General features: G+C 45.6%; 1 protein-coding gene across 2 annotated transcripts in view; it reads right to left on the bottom strand.

The window, feature by feature from the left end:
- LOC116501391 (E3 ubiquitin-protein ligase KCMF1-like) overlaps positions 1-27,237 on the bottom strand; it is a 136,672-nt gene that overhangs the window by 49,589 nt on the left and 59,846 nt on the right. For both annotated transcript variants that reach the window (XM_032206918.1, XM_032206919.1), the window contains exon 2: positions 14,839-15,006. In XM_032206918.1, the coding sequence (XP_032062809.1) occupies positions 14,839-15,006 (168 nt within the window). The remainder of the gene's footprint in view (positions 1-14,838; positions 15,007-27,237) is intronic.

The following is a 27,237-nucleotide window of genomic DNA, read 5'->3' as shown; positions in this document are numbered from 1 at the left end:
GGGGAGAGAATTGGGAAGAAAAAAAAAAGTAAAAGATTGTGGGTTGAGATAAAGACAGTTTATTAGGACGGAAAAGGAAAATAATAATAATAATGATAAAAGTAATCATAACAATGTGTGCAAAACAAGTGATGAGATGCACAATGCAATTGCTCACTACCCGCTGACCGATGCCCATCCCATCCCTGAGCAACCGGTCCCCCCACCCCAGCCAGCCACCCCATATCAATTGCTCAGCATGACGTCATATGGTACGGAATACTCCTTTGGCCAGTTTGCGTCAGATGTCCTGGTTCTGTCCCCTCCCAGTACCTGCTGCACGTCCAGCCTCCTCGCTGTCAGGACAGAGCGAGAAGCTGAAAAGTCCATTGGCTTAGTGTAAGCACTGCTCTGCAACAATTAAAACATCAGTGTGTTATTCTCATCCTAAATCCAAAACACAGCACCATATCAGCTACTAGGAGGAAAATTAACTTTATCCTAGTCAAAACCAGGACAATATCCACCCCTTATTCCATACCATATACGTCATGCATCGGTCCCACACTTTCCAATACATCCCAATTAATCACCACTTTTCATATCACAGAATCACAGAATGGTTCAGGTTGGAAGGGCTCTGAACATCATCTAGTCCAACCCTCCTGCCAAGCAGGATCACATAGAGCACATTGCACAGGATGGCATCCAAGCAGGTTTTGAATATCTCTGGAGGAGACTCCACAACCTCTCTGGGCAACCTGTTCCAGTGCTCAGTCACCCTCACAGTAAAGAAATGCCTGGGGACCTCTGGGGGACAACACTAGTTACAGGCCTCCAACTAGACCCTGAACCACTAAACTCAACCCTCTGAGATCTGCCATTCAGCCAACTGACAATCTACCTCACCGTCCACTCATCTAGGCCACACTTCCCGAGCTTTTCTATGAGAATGTTATGGGAGACAGTGTCAAACACCTTGCTGAAGTCAAGGTCGACCACATCCACCCCTCTACTCTCATCTACCCAGCTAGTCATCCCATCATAGAAGGCTATCGGATTGGTTAAGCAAGATTTCCCCTTGGTGAATCATTACTGACTGCTCCTGATCACCTTCTTATACTCCACATGCTTGGAGATGACCTCCAGGATGAGATGCTCCATCACGTTTCCAGGGATGGAGGTGAAGCTGACTGGCCTGTAGTTGCCTGGGTCCTCCTTCTTGCCCTTTTTGAAGACTGGTGTGACATTAGCTTTCTTCCAGTCCTCAGGCACCTCTCCTGTTCTCCAGGACCTTTAAAAGATCATGGAGAGTGGCCTAGCAATAACATTGGCCAGCTCCCTCAGCACCCGTGGGTACATTCCATTGAGGCACATGGATTTATGAACGTCAAGTTTGCTTAGATCTTTGACCCGATCCTCTTCGACCAAGGGAAAGACGTGCTTTCTCCAGACTTCTTCACTTGTCGCCAGGGTCTGAGATTCCTGAGGACTAGTCTTAGCAGTAAAGACTGAAGCAAAAAAGGCATTCAGCATCTCTGCTGTTTCTGTATCCTTTGGCACCATAGCACCCGCCACATTCAGCAGCGGGCAAACATTTTCCCTAGTATATGTATATATAAAATGTCTACTGAGTTTGTTCAGACCATGACTAACTTTGGGCTCCAACTGTCACACCAATCTTTGTTGACATGGTGTGTGATATTGGATCATCACCCACTGAAACCCGTTCTGGTTCCATCACAAAGCTGTGCACGTCCAATTCTATCAAAATTCATTCATCATTATCTGCATAACTCTTACTGTGATACCATTCATATCATGATCTTCAGTGGCCCCATTCTTGGTCACATGAGCATCTACACGGTGTACTTTTACTACCAGGTTCTCTACCCGGGAAGCAAAATCTTACCACAGTGCAGCATCCCAGATGGGTTTGCCTCTGTGCTGCCAGTTGCTCTGCTTCCATTGCTGTAATCACCCCCACAGGGCATTTGCTACCATCCATGAATCAGTGTAGAGATAGAGAATTGGCCACTCTTCTCGTTCAGCAATATCTAAAGCCAGCTGAATGGCTTTCACTTCTGCAAACTGACTCGATTCACCTTCTCCCTCAGCAGCTTCTGCAACTCGTCGTGTAGGACTCCATACAGAAGCATTCCATCTCTGATGCTTCCCCAGAATAGGACAGGACCCATCAGTGAACAGGGCATATTGCTTCTCATTTTCTGGTAGCTTGTTGTGCAGTGGGGCTTCTTCAGCACGGACCACCTCCTCCTCTGGTGATATCCCATAATATTTGCCTTCTGGCCAGTCCATAATCACTTCCAATATTCCTGGGCGACTGGGGTTTCCTATTCGAGCCCGCTGAGTAATCAGTGCAACCCACTTACTCCACGTAGCATCAGTTGCATGATGTGTAAAGGGGGACCCTTCCTTTGAACATATAGCAGCACCAATTGTGTTACCACAAATAAGAATGAATTACCGAGATCCTGCTACAGGAACTTGGAAAGGGCCTTACGGGTACAGAAATACAAATAACACCTGTGGTTACAATGACACTGCTAGGCAGGGTGTAGGGGCTTATGGCACGGAGACAAGGGGTAACAACTATAGCATTTGGAACAATCGTACAGCAATGGCCTTACCTCCTGATGTTTTTCTGATTTGCGGGGATAGGGCCTGGCAAGGTATCCCTGCAAATGCTATCGGAGGTCCGTGTTACTTAGGTAAACTTACTATATGTGCTCCTAGCTTGTCGCAGTTGCATGAGATCACTAGACATAAATGGGCATTGCTCGCACCAGATTGCAATGATAATGTTGAATTGCTTGATGTTGCAGCTAGAGCGGCATTGGCAATTTTAGTGCCAGGAGTGGCATCTGCGGCCGCACTTAACAACTTAGAAACATTGGTATGCTGGGCTGAGAAGCAAGCCCATGCCACGACAGAGATACTTGAGGAGATGTTACCAGATCAAAATAGTCTGCGATATGCGCTCTTACAGGGTTGAGCTGCTACTGACTTCTTGCTCTTGGCTCAAGGGCATGGGTGTGAGGACTTTGAGGGAATATGCTGTTTAAACCCTTTTGATCATAATGAGTCAATTCACAAATCCATTACCTTCCTGAAAGAGCACATGAGAAAGATTCTATATGATATCAATCCTTTCTATCAATGGCTCACTGATTTGTTTGAAACGATGCATAGAAGGTTACTGGGATTAGTCAAAGAGGGATTAAGGATTCTGTTTGTTGTGGTGTTAATCATCATTGCGTGTTGTATTGTAATAACTGTGGTTAAAGGGTTACTTGCAAAACTGTTACATCGGGCTTGGTTTGCTCAAAAAGAAAAAGGGGGAATTGTGGAGGGATTTTTGAAACAGCAAGGAGGCCATGACTTGCTGCAGCTGAGCAAACCAAGCTACCAGGACGACTATGAGAAATTCCCATGACAGTGTTCCCACATCGCCCAATTGAGGAATTTAGAGAAATATTGTTGCCAGCAGCTGGCTACACCGACCTGGACACAGATGATCGCGGTGAGACGCGGGAACAAAGGAATCGCGGTAAGACGCGGAGATTAATTGATTGATAAAGAGATCGCGGTGTGAGATGCTACAAGCCCGTTCTCATTCCATCACATCTCTGTGCTTGTCCATTTCTATGAAAATTCATTCATTATTATCTGTGTGGCTGTTACAGTGGTACCATTAATAAGGCAGTGACATATAGCAATCATGGTAGTGATGACATAGAGTATTATATAATAATTAACATAAAGCAATTCAACTCATGGGCTATTCTCACCCAGTATTAGATCCCCTTGAGGTACACACCGGACACCCCATTCTTTTGCATTACCAAGCAAGTGCATCCAGGTCCCTCAGCAAAAGCAATCCCACAAATGGGTTTGCCTTTTCCTGAGGCAGGAGTAGCCCAGACTGTCTTCCCCAGCATGTTCCCTACATGCACTAGAGGAACTTTATCCCCTTCTACAGTACATAACAGGTTTGATTGGGCAGGTCCAGCTCAGTTGGCAGATCCCCTAATATTGACTAACCAGGTGGCCTTTGCCAAATCTGTATCCCAATTTTTGAATGTCGCAGCCTTCAGTGTGGTCTTTAACAATCCATTGTATCGCTCAACTCTCCCTGAGGCTGGTGCATGATAGGGGATGTGATATACCAAATCATTTTCGTGCTCTTTGGCCAAGTGTCCATGAGATTCTTTTGGAAATGAGTCCCATTGTCTGACTCTATTCTTTCTGGGGTGCCATGTCGCCATAGGACTTGCTTTTGAAGGACCAGTGCAGTGTTCCAGGCAATGGCATGGGGCATAGGATAGCTTTCCAGCCACCCGGTGGTTGCTTCCACCATCATAAGTATGTGGCGCTTGCCTTTGTGGGTTTGAGGGAGTGTGATGTAATCAATCTGCCAGGCCTCCCCATATTTATATTTCAGCCATCATCCTCCATACCAAAGAGGCTTTAACCGCTTGGCTTGCTTGATTGCAGCACATGTTTCACAATCATGATTTACCTGTGCAATAGTGTCCATGGTCAGGTCCACCCTTCGATCACGAGCCCATCTGTATGCTGCATCTCTGCCTTGATGGCCCGAGGTGTCATGGGCCCATCGAGCTACAAATAATTCACCCTTATGTTGCCAGTCCAGGTCCACCTGAGCCACTTCAATCTTAGCAGCCTGATCCACCTGCTGGTTGTTTCAATGATCTTCAGTGGCCCCATTCTTGGTCACATGAGCATCTACACGGTGTACTTTTACTACCAGGTTCTCTACCCGGGAAGCAAAATCTTACCACAGTGCAGCATCCCAGATGGGTTTGCCTCTGTGCTGCCAGTTGCTCTGCTTCCATTGCTGTAATCACCCCCACAGGGCATTTGCTACCATCCATGAATCAGTGTAGAGATAGAGAATTGGCCACTCTTCTCGTTCAGCAATATCTAAAGCCAGCTGAATGGCTTTCACTTCTGCAAACTGACTCGATTCACCTTCTCCCTCAGCAGCTTCTGCAACTCGTCGTGTAGGACTCCATACCTTCCATCTCTGATGCTTCCCCAGAATAGGACAGGACCCATCAGTGAACAGGGCATATTGCTTCTCATTTTCTGGTAGCTTGTTGTGCAGTGGGGCTTCTTCAGCACGGACCACCTCCTCCTCTGGTGATATCCCATAATATTTGCCTTCTGGCCAGTCCATAATCACTTCCAAGATTCCTGGGTGTCGTAGTTCCACTTGAGAGGGCAGCCAAGCTCCACCACAGCTGCTCTCTCACTCCCCCTCCTCAAAGAGGAATGGGGAGAAAATATGATGAAAAGGGCTCAAAGGTTGAGATAAGGACAGGGTGATCACGCAGTAATTATTGTGACGGGCAAAACAGACTCTGCATAGGGAGACAGTAAGATTTATTGCTTATTACTAACAAGCTAGAGAAGTGAGAAACAAAGGAATGAAACCAAAAGCACCTTCCCCCCCCATCCACCCTCTTCCACCTCCTCCCCCCCGAGCGGCGCAGGGGAACGGGAGAATGGGGGTTATGGTCAGTCTACAGCGCTTCTTCTCCGTTGCTCCTTCTCGGTCACCCTCGTCCCCTGTGCTGTGGGGTCCCTCCCACGGGATGCAGTCCTTGATGAACTGATCCGATGTGGGCTTCCCACAGGCAGCAGCTCCTCCAGAACTGCTCCAGATATGGGTCTGTACCACGGGGTCCATCCCTCAGGAGAAAACTGCTCCAACCTGGCTCCCCCACGGGCAGCAGCTCCTGCCAGGTCACCTGCTCCTGCGTGGTCTCCTCTCCACGGGCTACAGGTCCGGCCCGGAATCTGCTCTGGCAGGGGTCTTCCAAAGGTGGCAGCCTCCGTTGGTGCAGGGCCACCTGCTCCACCGTGGTCTCCTCCACAGGCTGCAGCGTGGAACCCTGCTCCACCATGGTACTCCATTGGGGACATCCTGCTTCACCATGGTCCTCACCACAGGCCGCAGGGGACTTCTGCTCCGGCTCCTGGAGCACCTCTCCCCCTCCTTCTTCACTGACCTTGGCGCCTGCAAGGCTGTTCCTCACTCCTCTCACTCTCCCAGCTGCTGTGTGGCGCAGCGTTTTTTTTTTCCCTGTCTTAAATATGCTCTCACAGAGGTGCAAACAACATCGCTTCTTGGCTCGGCTCTGGTCAGCAGTGGGGCCCTTCCCAAACATGGGGCAGCTTCTAGATCCTTCTCACAGAAACCACCCCTATGGCCCCCTGCTACCAAAACCTTGCCACATAAACTCACTACACTGGGCGACTGGGGTTTCCTATTCGAGCCCGCTGAGTAATCAGTGCAACCCACTTACTCCACGTAGCATCAGTTGCATGATGTGTAAAGGGGGACCCTTCCTTTGAACATCCAGCCCAGTACCAGCAGTCGGGGTGCCAGGAGGAGCTGTGCTTCACTACTGACCAACTCCGAAGCAGATCAAACTCCCTCATACATTGTCAATATCTCTTTTTCGTTTGGACTGTAGCAGGCCTCAGATCCTCTGTACCCCTGACTCCAAAACCCGAAGGGTAGAACTCGAGTTTCCCTAGGCTCTTTCTGCCAGAGGCTCCAGGTGGGGCCATTCTCCCTGGCTGCGCTGTAGAGCACATTCTTTACATATTGTCCTGCTTGGACTGGCCCAAGGGCTACTGCATGAACCATCTCCCATTTAATACGTTCAAAGGCTTGTCATTGCTCAGGGCCCCATTTGAAATCATTGTTCTTACCTGATAGAGCGGGCTTACAATCAGACTGTAATTTGGAATGTGCATTCTCCAAAACCCCACGACACCTAGGAAAGTTTGCATTTCTTTTTTGTTATTTGGTGGAGACATAGCTGTTATTTTGTTGATCACATCCATTGGTATTTGACGACGTCCATCTTGCCATTATATTCCTAAAAACTGGATCTCTCGTGCAGGTCCTTTGACTTTATTTTGTTTTATGGCAAAACCGGCCTTCAGAAGGATTTGGACTGTTTTCTTCCCTTTCTCAAAAACATCAGCTGCTGTGTCACCCACCTCATACGATGATGTCATTAATGTACTGCAGGTGTTCAGGAGCTTCCCCCTGTGAAATATGTTCATTTGATTCGTGTCAATATGGAACAGCGCTAGGGCCTCATAATGAAATGTGACCTTCTGTCTTACATACCCTTGTATAAATAACCACAAGTCCAAGAGAAACAGAGTGGTTAGTGTATATAGCTCTTGCATCTTGCAAAAGAATGGTCTAGCAGTTCATGTCGATAGAGGGTTTGAAGGGTAAACCTTGAGACTCGGGTCTGGGAGATAGGAGAATAGGGGGGAGTTTTTTGAGATAACTGTTGACTATTGCACGAGACACAACTTTCTGACATCTGGCACAGAGACTACTAAATAAGGAGAGGGGGGAAGCTGAAGAACAACCAAAGGACAAAGCCTGGGAGGAAGACTACGAGCCTCTACGAGCGACCCCCAGAGGGCCCACCAGAGACTGATACGCATGCATCCGTGGGATGGTTCGGGACGGGAAACTAATTATAATAACCCTGCCTTTTCCAAAAGTGGTGATGAATATGTATTAGCCTAGGAGCATAAAAACCAGCCGCCTGATATAATTGGTGTGCGTCTTAGTGGAGCAGAGACTCCCGGCGCACCCAGCGCTGTTTGCTTACCTCTATTCGTTTAATAAATTGTAAACTTTGATTGTAACCCTATTTGGGACTCAGTCATTTATTACACCCCTGTTCCAGCGCAGACTGGATCAGTCCATGGCAAATGGTAGGGCTGTGTTTCCCCCCCAGGACAGCCAATTCCAGGTGTATTGGACACCCCTCCAAGAAAAAGCAAACTGTAGCCTGCACTCTCCTGCTAGAGGGATGGAGAAAAATGCATTAGTGATACTGACTGTGGTGTACCACTTGGCTGCTTTTGACTCCAGTTTGTACTGGAGTTCTAGCATGCCTGGCACTGTATCACTCAGTGGTGGCGTGACTTCGTTCAGGCCACGATAGTCCACTGTTAGCCTCCACTCGCCGTTAGAATTTCGCACTGGCCACATGGGACTACTGAAAGGTGAATGAGTCTTGCTGATCGCTCCTTGGCTCTCCAGTTGACGAATTAGCTTATGGATGGGAATTGGGGGAGTCTTGCCACCAGTGCACAGTTGTGCACAGTTGTGGTAGCAATTGGCACCTACTGTTCTTTGACCCTCAGCAACCCCACAACAGAAGGGTCCTCCGAGATACCAGGCAAGGTAGACAACTGTTTAATGTCCTCTGTCTCTAAGGCAGCTATGCCAAAAGCCCACCGGAACCCTTTTGCGTCCTTGAAATATCCTCTCCTGAGGCAGTCTATGCCAAGGATGCATGGAGTATCTGGGCCAGTCATAATACAGTGCTTTTGCCACTCATTCCCAGTTAAACTCACTTCAGCCTCCAATACAATTAACTGCTGGGATCCCCCCGTCACCCCATAAATACAGACAGGTTCTGGCACCAGTGTCTACTAAAGCCTTATACTTTTGTGCGCCTGACGTGCCAGGCCATCGAATCCACGTGGTCCAATAAACTCGATTGTCCCTTTCCTCCCCCTGGCTGGAGGCTGGGCCCCTCTAATCCTGGTCAGAATCTTCATTTCTGCATCTGGAGGACTGCCTGCTGGAAGTTGGAGCAGCAAGCTTCTCAAAGAACCCCTTTTTCCCGATTGTTTTTCCTTGCAACTCACATACCCGTGCCTCTAGGGTCGAGGTAGATTTTCCATCCCATTTTCCTATGTCCTCTCCATGGTCACGTAGGTAAAAACACAGGGTACCACGGGGTGTGTACCCACTGTATCGTCTTCCTTGCACGGATGGACGCTTACGCCTGATAGGTGAGACACTGGTTTGTACAGGTGGGGAGGAAAATAAATTCTCTTTAAGTTGGTAGAACTCTTCAGAAAGTTTCTCCACAGCTGAGACACAGGCCTGTAGGGAAGAGGAGAGACTTTCTTCGTACTGCTGGAGTTGTTTAGTCAATTCATCCACTGTGGGTTCCTCATGTTCTTTCCAGGCCGATATTGCCAATGAGCTGGCATATGATGATGGTGCACTCCATACAAACTTCCGCCACATGGGTCGTGTACACTTGACTTCATCTGGATCTGTGGATATTTGTTTCGTTGTCTAGGTCCCTATAAATCACCTTCCGTACAGCTAATTCCCTCAGGTACTGGATTCCCTTCTCCATAGTGGTCCACTTGCCTGGTAGACATACAAGTTCTTCCTTGAAGGGATACCTTGAAGATGCACTGTGCTCTCAGCCTTACAACAAATCTAGTTTAAATATTGTAATTTAAAATGACTCAGTGACACCAGTACTCCATATGTTGATATTGGTGCTGTAGCTGAACTGGTGTTTAACAATAATAATTTGTTTTAGTGAAGCAAAATGAGTGAGATGTTACGTACCAGTTTCAATACTTTAGCACTTCTCAAATACTGAAGCAGCAGCTTCCCTTAAGCTGCTAACTTAGCAATTAACATGAGCCAAACCCATCATGAAAATTTAAAAAATCATTCAAAATTCTTACTAAAATCATAGAATCATTAAGGTTGGAAAAGGCCTCCAAGATCATCTGGTCCAACCGTCCCCCTACCACCAAAATTACCCATTAAACCATATGTCCCTAAGTACCACATCTACACTTTCCTTAAACGCTCCCAAGGGACGGTGACTCCACCACCTCCCTGGGCAACCCGTTTCAATGCCTAACCACTCTTTCTAAGAAGAAATTTCTCCTACTTTCCAACCTGTACTTGTAGAAGCCCTTCCTGTTGTCCTTGACATCCCTGGCCAGATTCAATTCCATTTGGACTTTAGCTGTTCTAACTTCATTCCTGGGTGCTCGGACAATGTCTCTGTATTCCTCCCAGGTTACCCGCCCTTGCTTCCACTCTCTGCATGCCTCCCTTTTGTGTTTGAGTTTTGCCAGGAGCCCCTTGTTCATCCATACAGGCCTCCCGGCATTTTTTCCTGACTTCCTCTTTATTGAGATGCACAGCTTGGAAGAGGTGACCCTTGAATATTAACTATTTTTCTTGAGCCCCTCTTCCCTCCAGGGCCTTATCCCACAGGACTCTTCCAAGCACCTCTTTGAAGAGGCCACAGTCTGCTCTCCTGAAGTCCAGGGCTGTGAGCTTGCTTTTTACCCTGCTCCCTCCCCTCAGGATCCTGAACTACACCATCTCAAGGTCACTGCAGCCAAGGTTGCCCTTGACCTTTGTATTCCAAACAAGACCCTCCTTGGTGGTGAGAATGAGGTCCAGCAGAGCCCCGCTCCTTGATGGTTGCTCTATCACTTGGAGGAGGAAGTTATCATCAACACATTCCAGGAACCTCCTGGATTGCTTATGCCCTGCTGCGTTGTCCCTCTAACAGATATCGGGGTTGTTGAAGTCCCCCGTGAGGACCAGGGCCTGTGAATGTGAAGCTGCTTCTATTTGTCTGTGGAGGGCCTCATCCGCTTGCTCTTCCTGGTCAGGTGGTCTATAGCAGACACCCACTACAATGTCACCCTTACCTGTCCTCTCTTTTAATCTTTACCCATAAACTCTCACTTGGCTCATCATCCATCCCCAGGCAGAGCTCTGTGCACTCCAGCTGGTCATTGGCATAGAGGGCGACACCCCCTCCTCCTCTCAACAGCCTGTCCTTCCTAAAGCGCCTGCATCCTTATATTGCAATACTCCAGTCATGGAAGCCATTCCACCAAATCTCCACGATCCCAATAAGATCGCAGCCCTGCAACCATACACACGTCTCTAACTCATCTTGTTTATTCCCCATACTGCATGCGTTAGTGTCCAGACACTTTGGAGGGGCACCCCAGCATGTTGGGTTCCTAGAAAGCATTTGGGGGATTTTGCTATAATGTTGCCTGGTAGGCATTACCTTGTTAACCTGCAAGCGCTGGAGGTGACCCTGCTTAATTCCCATTTAATTGATTTTGTGATCCCTCCCTGTCACATCACCCAATGCCCTTTTCTCAGCAACCCTGTCAGTCACTCTTTCAGTGTATTGCTTGTTACCCTCTCCTTCCCCCGTCACTCCTAGTTTAAAGCCCTCCTTATGAGGTCAGCGATCCTATTGGCAAAAATAGATGCCCTGCATCCATATGGCAAATAGGATGCCCCGCTTAGAGAGGTGCAATCCATCTATCCAAAGCAGATGATTGTCAGACAGGGTCCCATGGTCTTAGAACCCAGAACCCTGTCACTGACACCAGCTCCACAGCCAATTATTGACCTGTCTTATCAGTGCTCCTCTTCTCACATCTTTTCCACTCACCATCAGGATTGAGGAGACCACCACCTAGGCCCCCATGCCCTTGACTACTTCCCCCAGAGTTCTGTAGTCCCTTTTGATACTGTCCAGGTTTCCCCTTGCAGTATCATTTGCACCCACGTGGAGTAAGAGCAGGGGGCAGTAGTCAGAGGGCCGGACCAGCTTCGGCAGTGACTCCACAACATCCCAGATCCAAGCCCATGGCAGGTAGCAAACTTCCCTAGTCAGTAAATCAGGCTGACACTTTCTCCTCTTCACTACCATCTGAATAGGAGAAAGGGGACTCGGCTGTCTATATTTGTTTTATGTGAATCCTATATGTAGGTGCTGTTGAAGGCAGTGCCTTGTCTGTGGCAATCTGTGTGACTGGCTGTGTCCGTGTTCTGTGTGTGTCTGTGTGTCTCTGGGATACGTGCTCAGCTTTGCTACTGGTTGAACCTACAAACACAGAAGCGGCAGCCATGTCCCTCAGCTCGGGTAGAGATCCTGGGTTCCCAGGCTGGGCAGATAGGAGTCTTGGACTGGAAGAGGAAGCCACACTCTTAACAACCATTAATATTAAGGGATCACCATATTACTTTGAATGAAATCCAGGAAATTAAAAATCCTTAAGCCAGTCAGGCTCCAAATCTCACAGTTGAGATGCCAGTTTCCAGATGTGTTCTCTTATTACCACTACTTCCCTATTTATACAAGTTATATAATTATTATGAGAAATCCTGTCACACTTAAGGTCACAATAAGTTTCCCTTGAGAAAAATAGAAATAGGAACTATACACCTTTTATTTCCTCTATTTCTTTACAGCAAGGTTCTTATGAAAATGCTCACCAACATTGTGGGACCTGGTCCTTACAGTTCACACACACACAAAATCTAATTGCTGCATCAAAGATGACACTTCCTGGGTATTTAGAGACATTTGGGAGAAACTAACTTCATGGATACCTGAATGGAATTGGCTCAAACAATTATTTGTTGGTATTATAATAGTAATGGCATTGTGTGTCTGTCATCCCCCATGACATCCAAAGAAAAATATTGTGCCCTAATATTGGAAAAACTCAAGAGTGGGGGATGTGAAGTGGTGCAAAAATGACAACAGGAGTAAGAAAATAAGAGGGGGGAATTGTGAGAAACAAAGGTGGTTTTGGTTGTGTGGGTTTTTGTGTTTTTTTTTTTTTTTCAGTAGAATGTGTTTTTGCAGTGGAAAATTCCACTAACCTTGCATATTCAAAAGTGATTGTGCAGGCATGACAGTTGCATAGCAGTGGGGAGTATGTTAAGAAGCTAAGGGGAAGGTCCCACTGTCCCAAAATAAGGAGGATAGCTAAGAAAAACAGGACGAGCAGTGCAAAATCAGTAAAAACAAAAATCACGGACACTCTAGTCAAGAGAGAAGAAGGGAAAAAAAAAGGAAAAGGAGAAATTAATGGTTGGACAAATAAAATTGTGCATATATGGTATAGCAAGAAGCATCGAGTAGTTTGTGAACTTGTAGTACACAGCCGATGAGGAAACGGGAGGAATCAAGCATCAGGTAATAGGGAATATAAGGCTGTGATATACTTTTACTGTGCGCTCCTGCTTGCAGGACTCCCACCATTGCAATTGCGAATAAAATAGCTTCACAGAAGACCCTGTCTGAAAAAAATATTGAGATTTTTCTCACAGTCAGTAGGACTAAGGAAGCAATTGTCTCCCTATACTCAGCCCTGGTAAGACCATACCTTAAGTACTACGTTCAGCTTCAGGCCCCTCACTAGAAGAAGGATATTGAGTTGCTGGAATGCATTCAGAGAAGAGCAACTAACCTGGTGAAGGAACTAGAAAACAAGACACAAGGAGCATCTGAGGGAACTGGGGTTGTTTATTCTGGAGAAGAGGAGGCTGAAGGGAGACCTCATCGCTTTCTACAACTACCTGAAAGGAGGTTGTAGAGAGGAGGGTGTCTATTTTCTCAGGTGAAAAGTAATAGAATGCGAGACAACGGCCTCAAGTTCCGCCAGGGGAGGTTTAGATTGAATATTAGGAAGAATTTGTTCGTGGAGAGCGTGGTCAAGCACTGGAACAGGCTGCCCAGACAAGCAGTGGAATCTTTAAGAGACGTATGGATGTAGCACTTCTGGACATGACTTAGTTCTGGACTTGATGATCTTAAGGGTCTTTTTCAACCTAAATGATACTATGATTCTAAGATGTTTTTTAGATGCACAGATTGTTCGCAAGATTGGTTGGAACAACTTAAGAAGTTAAATGACTTTCAGTAAGTTTTCCCATTGTATTACTTTCAAAGTTTTAGCATTTAATGTTAACTTATGGCTCCACAGCATGCATGCATCAATCCTCTTTTTCCTATGGAACACATACATAACATTTACGATGTTGCCATTTAACCCCATATGCAATATACAAGAATAACTGTCACCAGGGGTCAAGTTTAAGCCATGCACCTCAAATAGTGAACAAAACATTGAATTAATATATACTGGTACACACACAATTTTATCTCATGAATAAGTAAAAATAAAGAAAGTGAAGCCTAAGAAGAAATATCTAGAAATATTTTCAAAAGTATATTTGCGTATCATTCAAAAATTTCTTTCCAAACTGTGAATTCTCAGAGCATAGATTTCCAAGTCATTACAACACAGGCTTAGAGCAAGCAGTGACTTGAGAATTACACATGAATGAGAGACTTCTCTGCTCAAAGGGAGTTCTAAGAAAGTAGCCGTATATCGGTATATTCAGCTGTTCTGAGCTTTAAATCCTTAAAGCAAGTAGCATAATGTATACATCCAGTACTTTTCTTTTTAAACCTTTTTTTTTTTTTTAAGTGAAAAAGAAAATAAGACTAAAAGAGCTGAAAACTTGAATAATATGATTCGAATCACCAAAAACAGTTTTTGTTAAAACAGTAATCTTGTGGAGGCTTAAAACAGGTATAACAAGAAATAAGCGTCCAATGTCAACAGCATCTTAACACAAACATATGCTATGGAAGTATCTCCCGAATTACAGTGTTGGTGTTATAGGGGATACAACAGCAATTAAGAGGACTACTTGCTAGCCCTTGCCACTATTCTTCCACATTCAGTACAGCCTACAACCCCTGCTACGTCCCCAGATACAACCAGAAAAGAACATATTCTCTAAACTCTCACCACTATTTCTCTCCACCATGGCACTTTCTGGTACAGCATACTGGGGGGGGTGTGCATGTAGATGTTAAACCTTTTGAATTTGAAGTTAATTTAGAAGTAATCATTTTATAAGATAAATGTAACAGTCCAATAATTTGATGTCTGCCAAAACACCTAACCCAAAAGAATAAACCAGATTTCACGTACTAGAACCAAAGAGAAAGCAAGCTTTTAACTTAAAGAGATAGAAACTTACTATAATTTTTAGCATGTTATTTGGGGAAAAAAAAATAAAATGTTCCTAAGCAATGAAACAAATATACATGTTTATAACTATGGCAAACAGTTCCAATATTAACTGTTACTTACCAAAATCTACCCTTGTTAGTATGCACTGCATGGGATGGTCAGTTGTATGCCTCGTTGTTGTTGCACCACTTTCATAACAAGTTGCACACAAATCGTAATCATAGCAAATTAAACACTTGTATCTGCGACCTCGAAAATTTCCTTTTAAACATGCATCACAGCTGACACCTGTGAATAAAAAAAAAATAGAGGAAAAAATAATTTTACATTGTTATAATGATACAGATTTGTTGCTATCATCTCCCAACAACAACCAAAAAAGAAATTCAGCCCAAAGCTTTTATGTAGCTGATGAAAATAAGACAGCTTTAAACATATTTTTATTTTTAAAAAGGCAACAGTCACCCGAATTGAAAGTTAAACTTAAAGTAAAATAAATTAAAAAACACAGTCAGTCACCTAAACTGATAGATGGTTAAGCTATAAATTATTTTATAATCACTTCTTCCTTGTTTGGAATTTTGGTTCAAAACATTCTCAAGGTTAAACAGTATAGCAGTTGATCTGGAAGTTTCTACAAAAACAAGCAAACAAAAACTCCCCACAGCAGACCATCTCACAAACCACAGATAAGCACATACCACCACATAATAACATCCCTCCCAGGCTTTTGTGTTTATTTTTTATACATTCTAACATTTCAATTCTGAAGAATGCCACTCTTCACAATGCATACATATCTGTGTGGTGGTTTCGCAGCTGTAGGTAGCTCAGCACCACCAGACTGCTCTCTCACTCCTACTCCTCAAAAGAAAAGAGGGAGGAAAGATGATAAAAATAGCTCATGGGTTGAGATAAGGACAGGGAGATCACTCACCAACTGTCACAAGCAAAACAGACTCAGCATAAAGGAGATGTAATTGATAACAGACTTAGAGCCGTGAGAACTAAAAACAAACTAAAAACACCTTCCTCCCCCATCCACCCTCTTCTTCTACCTCCCTGAGCAGCACAGGGGAATGGGGATTGTGGTCAGTCCATAACACTTAGTCATGTGCTGCTCCTTCATGGTTAGTCTTTTCTCCTGCTCCAGCGTGGGGTCCTTCCCGCAGGACATGGTCCTTCCCAAACTTATCCTACATGGGCTTCCCAAAGACTGCAGTTCTTCAAGAACTGCTCCAATATGGGTCTGTGCCATGGGGTGCAGTCCTTCAGGAACAGACTGCTCCAATATGGGTCCCCCATGCACAGCAGTTCCTGCCGGAGCACCTGCTCCACCGTGGGCTCCTTCACAGGCTACAGAGTGGATATCTACTCCACTGTGGTACTCTATAGGCTGAAGGGGGAACAGCCCGCTCCACCATGGTCCTCTCCAATACAATCTTGGAGTTGAGATCAGGGTCTTCTATTTTGAAGTAAACATGAAAATTAAGATGTACGCAAGTTACATTGCATCAGCTCTTCAGCTTCTTCCTTTTGGGAGGTTCAATCTTTGCACTACAAATCAGTCACACTGCCTGTGTCAGGAAAAGGCTTCGTAACTTCTAAAGGTTTTGCAATTTTCTCTATACTGTTTCAGCTCTCTATTGTCTCTTCCCACTGACTGGAAGAGGAGAAACAACCCCCATTTTTAAAAAGGGAAAAAAGGAAGACCTGGGGAACTACAGGCCAGTCAGTCTCACCTCTGTGCCCAGCAAGACCATGGAGCAGATCCTCCTGGAAACTATGATACAGCACATGGAAAATAAAAAGGTGATTTGTGACAGCCAACATGGCTTCACTAAGGGCAGATCATGCCTGACAAATCTGGTGGCCTTCTATGATGGGATTACGGCATTGGCAGATAAGGGAAGAGCAACTGCCATCATCTACTTGGATTGTGCAAAGCATGTGACGCTGTCCCACACAACATCATTGTCTCTAAATTGGAGAGACATGGATTTGAAGGACGGACCACTTGGTGGGTAAGGAATTGGGTGGATGTTCTCACTCAAAGAGTTGCTGTCAATAGGTCAATGTCCAGGTGGAGATCAGTAACGAGCGGTGTTCCTCAGGGGTCAGCAATGGGACCGGCGCTGTTTAACATCTTTGTTGGTGATATGGACAGTGAGATTGAATGCACCCTCAAGCAGGTTTGCCAATGACACCAAGCTGTGTGGTACGGTTGACATACTGAAAGGAAAGGATACCATCATAGAAGGACTTTGACAGGCTTAAGAAGTGGGTCTGTTCAAACCTCATGAAGTTCAACAAGGCCAAGTACAAGATCCTGCACCTGGGCTGGGGCAATCCTAAACACAAATACAAGCTGGGCAGAAAATGGATTGAAAGCAGCCCCAATGAAAGGACCTGAGGGTCTTGGTTGATGAGAAGCTCAACATGAGCCAGCAATGTGTGCTTGCAGCCCAGAAAGCCAACTGTATCCTAGGCTGCATCAAAAGAAGCATGGCCAGCAGGTCAAGGGAGGTGATTCTCCCCCTCTACTCTGCTCTTGTGCGACCCCACCTGGACCACTGCATCCAGCTCTGGGGCCCCCAGCACAAGAAGGACATGGACATATTAGAACAAGTCCAGAGGAGGGCCTCAAGGCTTTAAAGTAAAAGAGGATAAGTTTAGATTAGATATAAGGAAGACATTCTTTACTCTGAGGGTGCCAAGGCACTGTAACAGGTTTCCCAGAGAATTAGTAGATGCCCCATCCCTGGAGGTGCTCAAGGCCAGGTTGGATGGGGCTTTGAGCAACCTGATCTAGTGGAAGGTGCCCCTGTCCATGGCAGAGGGTTGGTCTAGATGACCATAGAATATGCCGAGTTGGAAGGGACCCATAAGAATCATTGAGTCCAACTCCTGGCTCCACACAGGTCTATCCAAAAATTCAGACCATATGACTAAGAGCACAGTCCAAATGCTTCTTAAACTCCGACAGGCTTGGTGCCGTGACTACTTCCCTGAGGAGCCTGTTCCAGTGCGTGACAACCCTTTCAGTGAAGAATCTCTTCCTGATATCCAGCCTGAACCTCCCCTGTTGCAGCTTGACTCCATTCCCTTGGGTCCTATCACTGGTCACCAGAGAGAATAGATTGGAGCCTGCCCCTCCGCTCCCCCTTGCGAGGAAGTTGTAGACCGCAACGAGGTCTCCCCCTAGCCTCCTCTTTTCCAGCCTGAACAGGCCAAGTGACCTCAGCTGCTCCTCGTACATCTTCCTCTCTAGGCCCTTCACCTTCTTAGTAGCCCTTCTTTGGACACTCTCCAATAGTTTCACATCCTTTTTGTACTCTGGTGCCCAGAACTGCACACAGTACTCGAGGTGAGGCCTCACCAGTGCAGAGTAGAGCGGGACAATCACTTCCCTTGCCCGACTAGAAATGCTGAGCTTGATGCACCCCAGGATACGGTTGGCCCTCCTGGCTGCCAGGACACGCTGCTGGCTCATATTCAGCTTGCTATCAACCAACTGTCTGAAAAAAAATATATATATATTGAGATATTTCTCACAGGAGGACGATCACCTCCCTGGTCCTGCTGGCTACACTATTCCTGATACAAGCCAGGATGCCGTTGGCCTTCTTGGCCACCTGGGCACACTGCTGGCTCATGTTCAAGCAAGCATCAACCAACACCCGCAGATCCTTTTCCTCTGCACAGCTCTCCATCCACTCTGCCCCAATCCTGAAGCGTTAAATGGGATTCTTGTGGCCAAAGTGCAGGACTCGGCACTTAGCCACGTTGAACCTCATCCCATTGGCCTCTGCTCATCAGTCCAACCTGAGCAGGTCCCTCTGCAGGGCCTTCCTATCCCCCGGGAGATCGACACTTCCCCCCAACTTGGTGTTGTCTGCAAACTTACTGAGGGTGCGCTCAATTTCCTCATCCAAATCATCAATAAAAGTATTAAGGGGGCCTTAATGATGGGCCCCAACATCGACCTCTGGGGAGTGTGGGAATAGAAATGTTGTTTTTGCAGAGTTACATTGTTTAGAAGGAGGGAATGTGGTACTGAGATATGCTTACAGTGATAAGAAAGTTTAGCAGGCGACCTTGTAAAATGCAGACAATCAGACTCCTTAGGACAATTAGGTGAAAATCACGGTGTCAAGTCAAGTCAGATAAGTGAAGAAACATTACCACTTCAAGCAGTAAAAATGTCAAAAGAAATTTGAAATTTAACAGGCCGGCGACTGAAGGCCATGCATTGTTTGTGAAGCATCAGATAGATTGTGAACCTGGATTACCCACTCAGTGGGGAAACAGGGGAGGGTCCTGCCATCAAAAGGTATATAAACTGTGTTTTGGAACTAGTAGATGCGCTCTCTCCTGCTTGTGGGGCGCCCGCCATTGCAATCGCGAATAAATTACTACTTCACTGAGATCCTCGCCTGAGCCTAAGTTATTGGCTACGGAGTGTTTCTCACAATTTGGGGGCTCGTCCGGGAGCCAGTCACCTACTGGGGAGCCCCACCGCCGCAGCAGCAGGAAGGCATGCCCCGCTGATTTCAGCGGTCCTGTGCATCGACGGTGGCGGTTCTGCGGAAAGCTGACAGAGGGCCCGAGACTGGTTAAAGAGGCAGGATCCGTGAAGTAGTGGGGAAAGGAAGAAGGTAGGCACTCCGGGTTTTTAAGAATCGATCCGGTAACTCTGTGCACAGACCAAGGTAAGAAATATTGAGTATTGCCTTGGGGGTCGGGTGATCTGGTGTATGGTAAGCCCTTGCACGGGGAAGTGCTGGCACTACACCAGGGGAATCTGGTGTACAGTAATCCTTGCACGGGGAAGTGCTTGGAAGTACTCCAGGGAATCTGGTAAACTCAGGTGTGCGGTAACGCTGGCACGGGGAAGTGCTTGGCGGTACACCCCCATCTTTCAGTACGTTGGTGTGTGGTACACTGCAGAAGGGAAAATTCTGTAGCACATACTGGCGAGGGTTAGGAAAGATGGGAAGTACGAGTTCCAGGGAATCTGGTAAACTCATAGGTGTGCGGTAACGCTGGCACGGGGAAGTGCTTGGCGGTACACCCCCATTTTTCAGTACGTTGGTGTGTGGTACACTGCAGAAGGGAAATTTCTGTAGCACATACTGGCGAGGGTTAGGAAAAATGGGAAAATATGAGTTCCAGGGGACAGGGAGATATCCCTGGGGGAGTGCCTACTAATAGTTCTTCCTGAAGAATGATAAGGAATTGGAAACATAATCCCAAAATTAGAGGGATTGTAAAAGAAAAATAATTTTAAAAAAAAAAAAAGGTTAAATATTGTGTATCAGTCTGGACAAAAGAACCAATTAAGGAAACAGCAGTATTTTGGCCAAAATACGGGTCTGATGAAAATTCAGGCTTTAAATTTATGTGTAAACAATAAGATTCCTTTTTCAGAGAAGGAGCCAAGTTATGCTCCCTATAATCTTAATATTGAACTGGTGGCAGCAGCAGTCACTCCGGGAAGGGAGACAGGGACTGTAATTAACACTGTCCCTAAAGAAGGATTGTACTCTAGGCTCTGGCAAGAATTAGAACAAGGTAGAAGATATGTTGAGAATTTTGCCTTCCCTGATACTAACAGTACTAACACTAACTGTGTATCCTCTTAGGTGAACTACCCCCTCCTCCTTACCAGCAGAGAGGTTGGGACTTTTTAAGAAGGAGAGGAAGTCTTTATTCAAGGACCCCAACAGCCTAGCTGAACAATTAGACCAGTTCCTACGACCTGATTTATACTCTTGGGGGAGGGAATTATGTCTATAAGTATGTTGTTTACAGGGAAAGAAATGGGAATGATCAGGAGGAGAGCTGCTATACAAGAATGGGAAAGAGCTCATCCTCCAAGACCAGGGGTAATACCGGCAGGGCAGAAATACCCACTTGCCAATCCTGGCTGGAATAATAATAGTGTGCAACACAGAAATCATATGAGAGACTTGGGGTCAGAATGAGAAAGTACTTGGGGATGAGACCTGATGACCCAGTATCCCAAGGGCTCTTGAAAGTTCATTGTGTGATTAAAGCCTGGAAAAATATGCAGAAAATGCTTCAGAAGGTGGGGGGATGTAGTGAACAGTCACTGGGGGACCCTCCTGCGGGAGGCCCTGGAGGTGTGTGTCTGGAGGGGAGATGAGAAGGAAAAGCAGAGAGCGAAACTAATGGTATTGACAGTGCAGCGGGTAGTGAGGCAGAGGGTTGGAGAAAGATGAAGAAAATCTTCAGGGGGAGTCAGGGCCAGGATGGAAAGGAGAGGAAGAGAGATGAAGGAATGGCAGGCAAAGAAGGCTGCCTGTGTTGTGGCCCGAGTCCTAGCAGGGACAGGCTTTGATAAGATGTATTAAGTGTGGCCAGGCTGGCCACTTCGAATGGGAATATCTGGAGTGGAAGAAGGAGGAAAGAAGGAAAATGGGATGAAATATGCTATATTGATATGTTGTTTCAGTATCTTGGAGGGAAAAGGTATGGAATTAAGTTGGACCCTGACTGAGCCTTTGGTGCTGGTATTAGAAAAGTACAGGCTGGAAAAAGATAAAGGAAGTGTTAAAAGAGTTGCTGAAGGTGTTATAGGTGTGGCATGTAATATTTAACAGAGCTGTTTGAAGTTGAATGAGCAGGGAAAGAGGATGTAGGCATTATCTAAGTAACAGTCTAGAAGTTATGGTATATTTGCATATTTGCTGTGGTGTTTGTTCAGTTTCCCAAGCATCGGGGAGGGGGGAACAGCCTGCTCCACCAGGGGCCTCTCCAGCGGCCGCAGGGGGGCTTCGGCTCCAGCGCCTGGAGCGCCTCCTCCCCCTCCTTCTGCACTGACTTTGGTGTCTGCGGGGGGGTTTCTCGCTCTCCCAGCCGCTGTTGAGAAGCAGGTTTTTGTTTCTTTGTTTGTTTGTTTTCGTGGATGTGCTCTCACAGAGGCACGGACTGTATTGCTCATGGCTTGGCTCTGGGCAGCAGTGGGCCCCTTAGGGCCAGATGAAATTGTCCCTTATCTACCACGGGGAGGCTTCCGGGTTTTTTTTTCTCACGGGGGCTGCCACTGCAGTTTCCCACCCCCCTACTCACAGCCCCCGAACCTTGCCATCAAACCCAATACACTGGGGAACAGCTAGGTCATTACTGACCTGTAAAGTATCAGGGATTAAATTAACTAATGAAACCCTAAAAAGTGGGGCTGGGATAACAGTGCCACTTTGGGGGGGATACCAAGCTGAGACTAGGGGATAAAATGATCACTGGGTAATTATTGTATGTACCCAAGGCAAGGACTAATTTGTTGGGAAGGGATTTGATGATTAAATTGGGCATTCAACTAGTAAATTGTTAGACTGGAATAACAGTGTTATTAATGGAGTGCTCTCTGGCCCTGAGAGCAAACATACATGTATATTCACCTCTGACTGGAAAGACCCTTAAATGGGGGCGGAAGCAACAATATAGGTGGACAATTTTACCTCAGGGGTTTACAGGGACACCTATCTATTTGGGTAAGTTCTAAAAAAAAAAAAAAAAAAAAAAAAAAAAAGAAATTTTGGAGCAATTACAACCTCCCAAGGAGGTAATAATGTTAACAAATATGTGGATCGTTTTCTATTGTCAGGACAGGAGAAAAGAGTTGTGAAGAAAGCTACTAACAAGCTATTCAACTTTCTGGGAAAGCAGGGCTTGGGAGTATTAATAAATAAATAAATAAATAAATAAATTACAATATGGAGAAAGAGAAGTCAGGTATTTAAGGCATCTAATGTCTGAAGGAAAACAGAATAAATGCAGAGAGGATTCAGGGAATTGTTGAAAATTAAGAAAGAACTAAAAAGTTTTAAAAGAAAGATTTTTTTAAGGAATCAGGAGCCATGAAGTCTGAAGGAAAATCGATATTCCCTGATGGGAGAGAAATGCTGAATAAGGTGATAATGAGGCAAATATTAACTGTTTTACATCAGAAGAGTCATTAGGAGGTGCAAGCAATGTGTGATGTTGTGCTAAGAAAGTATGTCTGTGTAGGAATATACACTTCAGGGAAGCACATATGTAGAGGATGTACCATATGTCAAAAGGTAAATAAAAAGGTGTTCTGTAACCCATCTAGAGGGGGACGGGAACCAGGGGTTTGACCTTTCCAAAGTATGCAGGTAGACTTTACTGAGTTACTTGTTTGTCCTAATTGACCACGTGACTGGATGGGTGTAAGCTTTACTGCAAGGGTTAAAGCAGGCCTTAGAGATTGAGTGGGATTTTCACAGCCCCTGGCACCCCTCCTCTTCTGGGAAGGTGGAGCGAATGAATCAGACATTAAAGAAGCAATTAACTAAACTAGTGTTAGAAACCCAACTTCCTTGGGTAAAATGCTTACTCCTACAGGTTTAAACAGCACCAAGAAAGGATATAGGAATTTCACCATATGAGATGCTGTTCAGATTGCCCTATCTGGGCAGAAGGGATGAGATACCACAATTCAAAATAAGAGTTTCCTTAAGAACTGTATTCTGGGGTTGTCTTCTTCTTTGTCATCTCTCAGGACCTGTGGGTTGTTGGCTCAAACCCCACCTTTGGAATTCCCCATTCACCACCATCATCCAGGAAACTGGGTCCTGATTCGGACCTGGAAAGAGTCAACTCCGGCCTGAATGGGAAGGACAATTACTGACCACTGAAACAGCCGTAAGAACTGCGGAAAAAGGTTGGACTCACTATACTCGAGCATCTGTCGACGCTAGTACCTGGGAAGCTGTTCCTACAAAAGACTTGTTGGAAGTTGAAATTGAAGAGAAAACTCTCGTAGTGGACTCTGAGCAGGATAAGAGCTTACAATTGTAAACTAACCTTTTATTTTCACAGGTAACTAACGAGTGTGACTTGTGATTGAGAGAAAGGACAGACCTATAGCGAACTGCAGTGCTCCCAAGGGGGGGGTTGTTATAGTAGTAGTGTACATCTTATTTTTGTATCGATAATTATTTGGAAACCTAAGGTTTAAAAATAACGACAGGGGAAAATTGATTATTAATTTTGTTTTTAGTGATTCTAGGCCTCAGAGAAGGCCTCGGTCAATTGGTAACTTGGAAAAGGCATGACCAGATAATAGCAAAAACGGGATACCCCATCAAAATATGGGTGACTGTGACAGAGGGTTATGTACCACAAGCCGTCACGTTTGATGCTTGTGAGGTGTTAGCTTGTGGAGATTTAAATGCCCAATGACAATTGAGCAGAAAGAACAAATAACTGGGAGAGACACAACAGCCAGATTGAGAATAGCTGTATGGAAACAATCCTCTATTGCCATCAGAGAAAGGGAGAAACTCAAGGAGAAAACAGGAGAGTAAACAGGAGGCCCTCTGAAATGTGGCAGTTCAAACATTTGAGATTCAAACAGGGTATGGGGACGTGAATGCCTGGATAGAATGGGTCAAATATACTGTCCAGAGTCTCAACCGTAGCCACTGCTATGCTTGTGCCTCGGGATGACCGATTGCCCAGATAGTGCCCTTCCCATGGGGGTGGACCAAAGACTCCCAAGGGATGCGATGTATGATTGCATTGTACCAAGAAAAGACTGCCTGGGGAAATGAGGCCTGTAAGTCTCTCTTTGCTGTTTCTTGCATGATAACAATATCACAGTTCCCCCTGCATTCTCTACAGCTATAGGTAACCATACAGCTTGCCTCTCACGGCAGGGTGTGAGTGCTACCTGGCATCTGGGAGAATTTGCCTTGTGCTACCAAGGACTTGATGGGAAACTGCTCAAGACTAGAGATCCCCAGGGCAGATCTCTGGTGGTACGGTGGAGGGAAGATCTTACGGTCCACCCTACCATCTAATTGGGAAGGCACTTGTGCACTTGTTCAATCAGCTATACCCTTCACCCTGGCATTTGAAAGAGAAACATCACAAATACCCAGAAGAAGTAAAGGAGGCTTAGGAATATCATTTGATGATAGAGTATACATAGATTCTGTTGGGGTACCTAGAGGAGTTCGGGATGAATATAAAGCCAAAAATTAAATTGCTGCAGGGTTTGAGTTACTGTTCTGGTGGGTAACAATCAATAAAAATGTGGATTGGATTAATTATTTCTATTATAATCAGCAGAGATTCATCAATTATACCAAGGATGCGATGAGAGGAATCGCTGAACAACTAGATGCCATCAGCAAAATGGCTTGGGAAAACAGGATAGCATTAGATATGATGCTTGTGGAGAAGGGTGGTGTATGCGTGATGCTGGGCAACCGTTGTACTTTTATCCCTAACAATACTGCCCCGGATGGCACAGTAACAAGAGCATTGCAAGGGCTTACCACCCTTGCCAATGAATTGGCAGAAAATTCGGGAGCAGACGCTTCCATCACAGGATGGTTGAAATCTTGGTTTGGTAAATGGAAAGGGATGGTAATGTCCATATTTACATCCTTGATTATAGTAGCAGGAGTTTTGACAGCTATTGGCTGTTGCGTTATCCCCTGTGTAAGGGGACTTGTCCAGCGGTTAATTGAAACCACATTATTGAAACAAATGACCATAGATCCACCACCCTACTCAGATAAAATGATATTAGAGGAAATGGAGAGCAAAGAAAGTGAAGAAGAGGAAGATATTTACCAAACTACACTTAAAATAAATAAATAAATAAAAATAAAAAGAGTTTTTGCAAAAATCAACAGTTTATAAAAAAAAGAAAAGGGGGGAATTGTGGGAATAGAAATGTTGTTTTTGCAGAGTTACATTGTTTAGAAGGAGGGAATGTGGTACTGAGATATGCTTACAGTGATAAGAAAGTTTAGCAGGCGACCTTGTAAAATGCAGACAATCAGACTCCTTAGGACAATTAGGTGAAAATCACGGTGTCAAGTCAAGTCAGATAAGTGAAGAAACATTACCACTTCAAGCAGTAAAAATGTCAAAAGAAATTTGAAATTTAACAGGCCGGCGACTGAAGGCCATGCATTGTTTGTGAAGCATCAGATAGATTGTGAACCTGGATTACCCACTCAGTGGGGAAACAGGGGAGGGTCCTGCCATCAAAAGGTATATAAACTGTGTTTTGGAACTAGTAGATGCGCTCTCTCCTGCTTGTGGGGCGCCCGCCATTGCAATCGCGAATAAATTACTACTTCACTGAGATCCTCGCCTGAGCCTAAGTTATTGGCTACGGAGTGTTTCTCACAGGGAGCACCACTCATGACCGATGAAATCAACTGCCCCAGGGGTGGAAACACAGCCCTACCATTTGCCATGGACTGATCCAGACTGCACTTGAACAGGGGGAAGCTCCTGAACACCTGCAGTATGTTGATGACATCATTGTGTGGGGCAACACAACAGAAGAAGTTTTTGAGAAAGGGAAGAAAATAGCCCAAATCCTTCTGAAGGCTGGCTTTGCCATAAAACAAAGTAAGGTCAAAGGACCTGCACGAAAGATCCAGTTTTAGGAATAAAATGCCAAGATGTACGTAGTCAGATCCCAATGGCTGTGATCAGTAAAGTAACAGCTGTGTCTCCACCAACTAGCAAAAAAGGAAACACAAACTTTTTTAGGCGTCATGGTTTTTTTGAGAATGCACAATCCAAATTACAATCTGATTTCTCTTTCAAGTGACCCAGAAGAAGAACCATTTCAGATGGGTCCCTGAACAACAACAAGCCTTTGAACAAATGAAACAGTAGCCCTTGGGCCAGTCTGGGCAGGACAAAATGTAAAAAAAAAAAAGTGCTCTACACTGCAGCCAGGGAGAATGGCCCTAGCCAGAGACTCTGGCAGAAAGAGCCAGAGGAGACTTGAGGGTGACCCCTAGGGTTTTGGAGACAGGGATGCAGAGGATCCAAGGCCTGCTATACCTCAATTGAGAGATACTGGCAGTATATGAAGGAGTTCAAGCTGCTTCGGAAGTGGTTAGTACTGAAGCACAGCTCCTCTTGGCACCCCGACTGACGGTGCTGGGCTGGATGTTCAAAGGAAGGGTCCCCTCTATGATGCAACTGATGTTACAGAGGAAGTGGGTTGCACTGATCACACAACAGGCTCAAATTGGAAACCCCAGGGGCAACCTTATGGCACTCTACAGGTACCTGAAAGGAGGCTGTAGCGAGGTGGGGGTTGGTCTATTCTCCCACGTGCCTGGTGACAGGACGAGGAGGAATGGGCTAAAGTTGCACTAGGGGAGGTTTAGGTTGGATATTAGGAAGAACTTCTTTACTGAAAGGGTTGTTAGGCATTGGAATAGGCTGCCCAGGGAAGTGGTGGAGTCACCATACCTGGAGGTCTTTTAAAGACGTTTAGATGTAGAGCTTAGTGATATGGTTTAGTGGAGGACTGGTTAGTGTTAGGTCAGAGGTTGGACTAGGTGATCTTGGAGGTCTCTTCCAACCTAGATGATTCTGTGATTCTGTGAACTTTGTACGCGATCGTAGACCATCCAGAGGGCAGGGACTTTGAAATATCACCAGAGGAGGAGAAGATGCATGCTGAAGAGGACCCACTGTATAAAT

The sequence above is a fragment of the Aythya fuligula genome, chromosome W (assembly GCF_009819795.1).
Source record: "Aythya fuligula isolate bAytFul2 chromosome W, bAytFul2.pri, whole genome shotgun sequence".
NCBI classification, from domain to species: domain Eukaryota; kingdom Metazoa; phylum Chordata; class Aves; order Anseriformes; family Anatidae; genus Aythya; species Aythya fuligula.
This window is presented reverse-complemented; position numbering and strand designations above follow the sequence as displayed.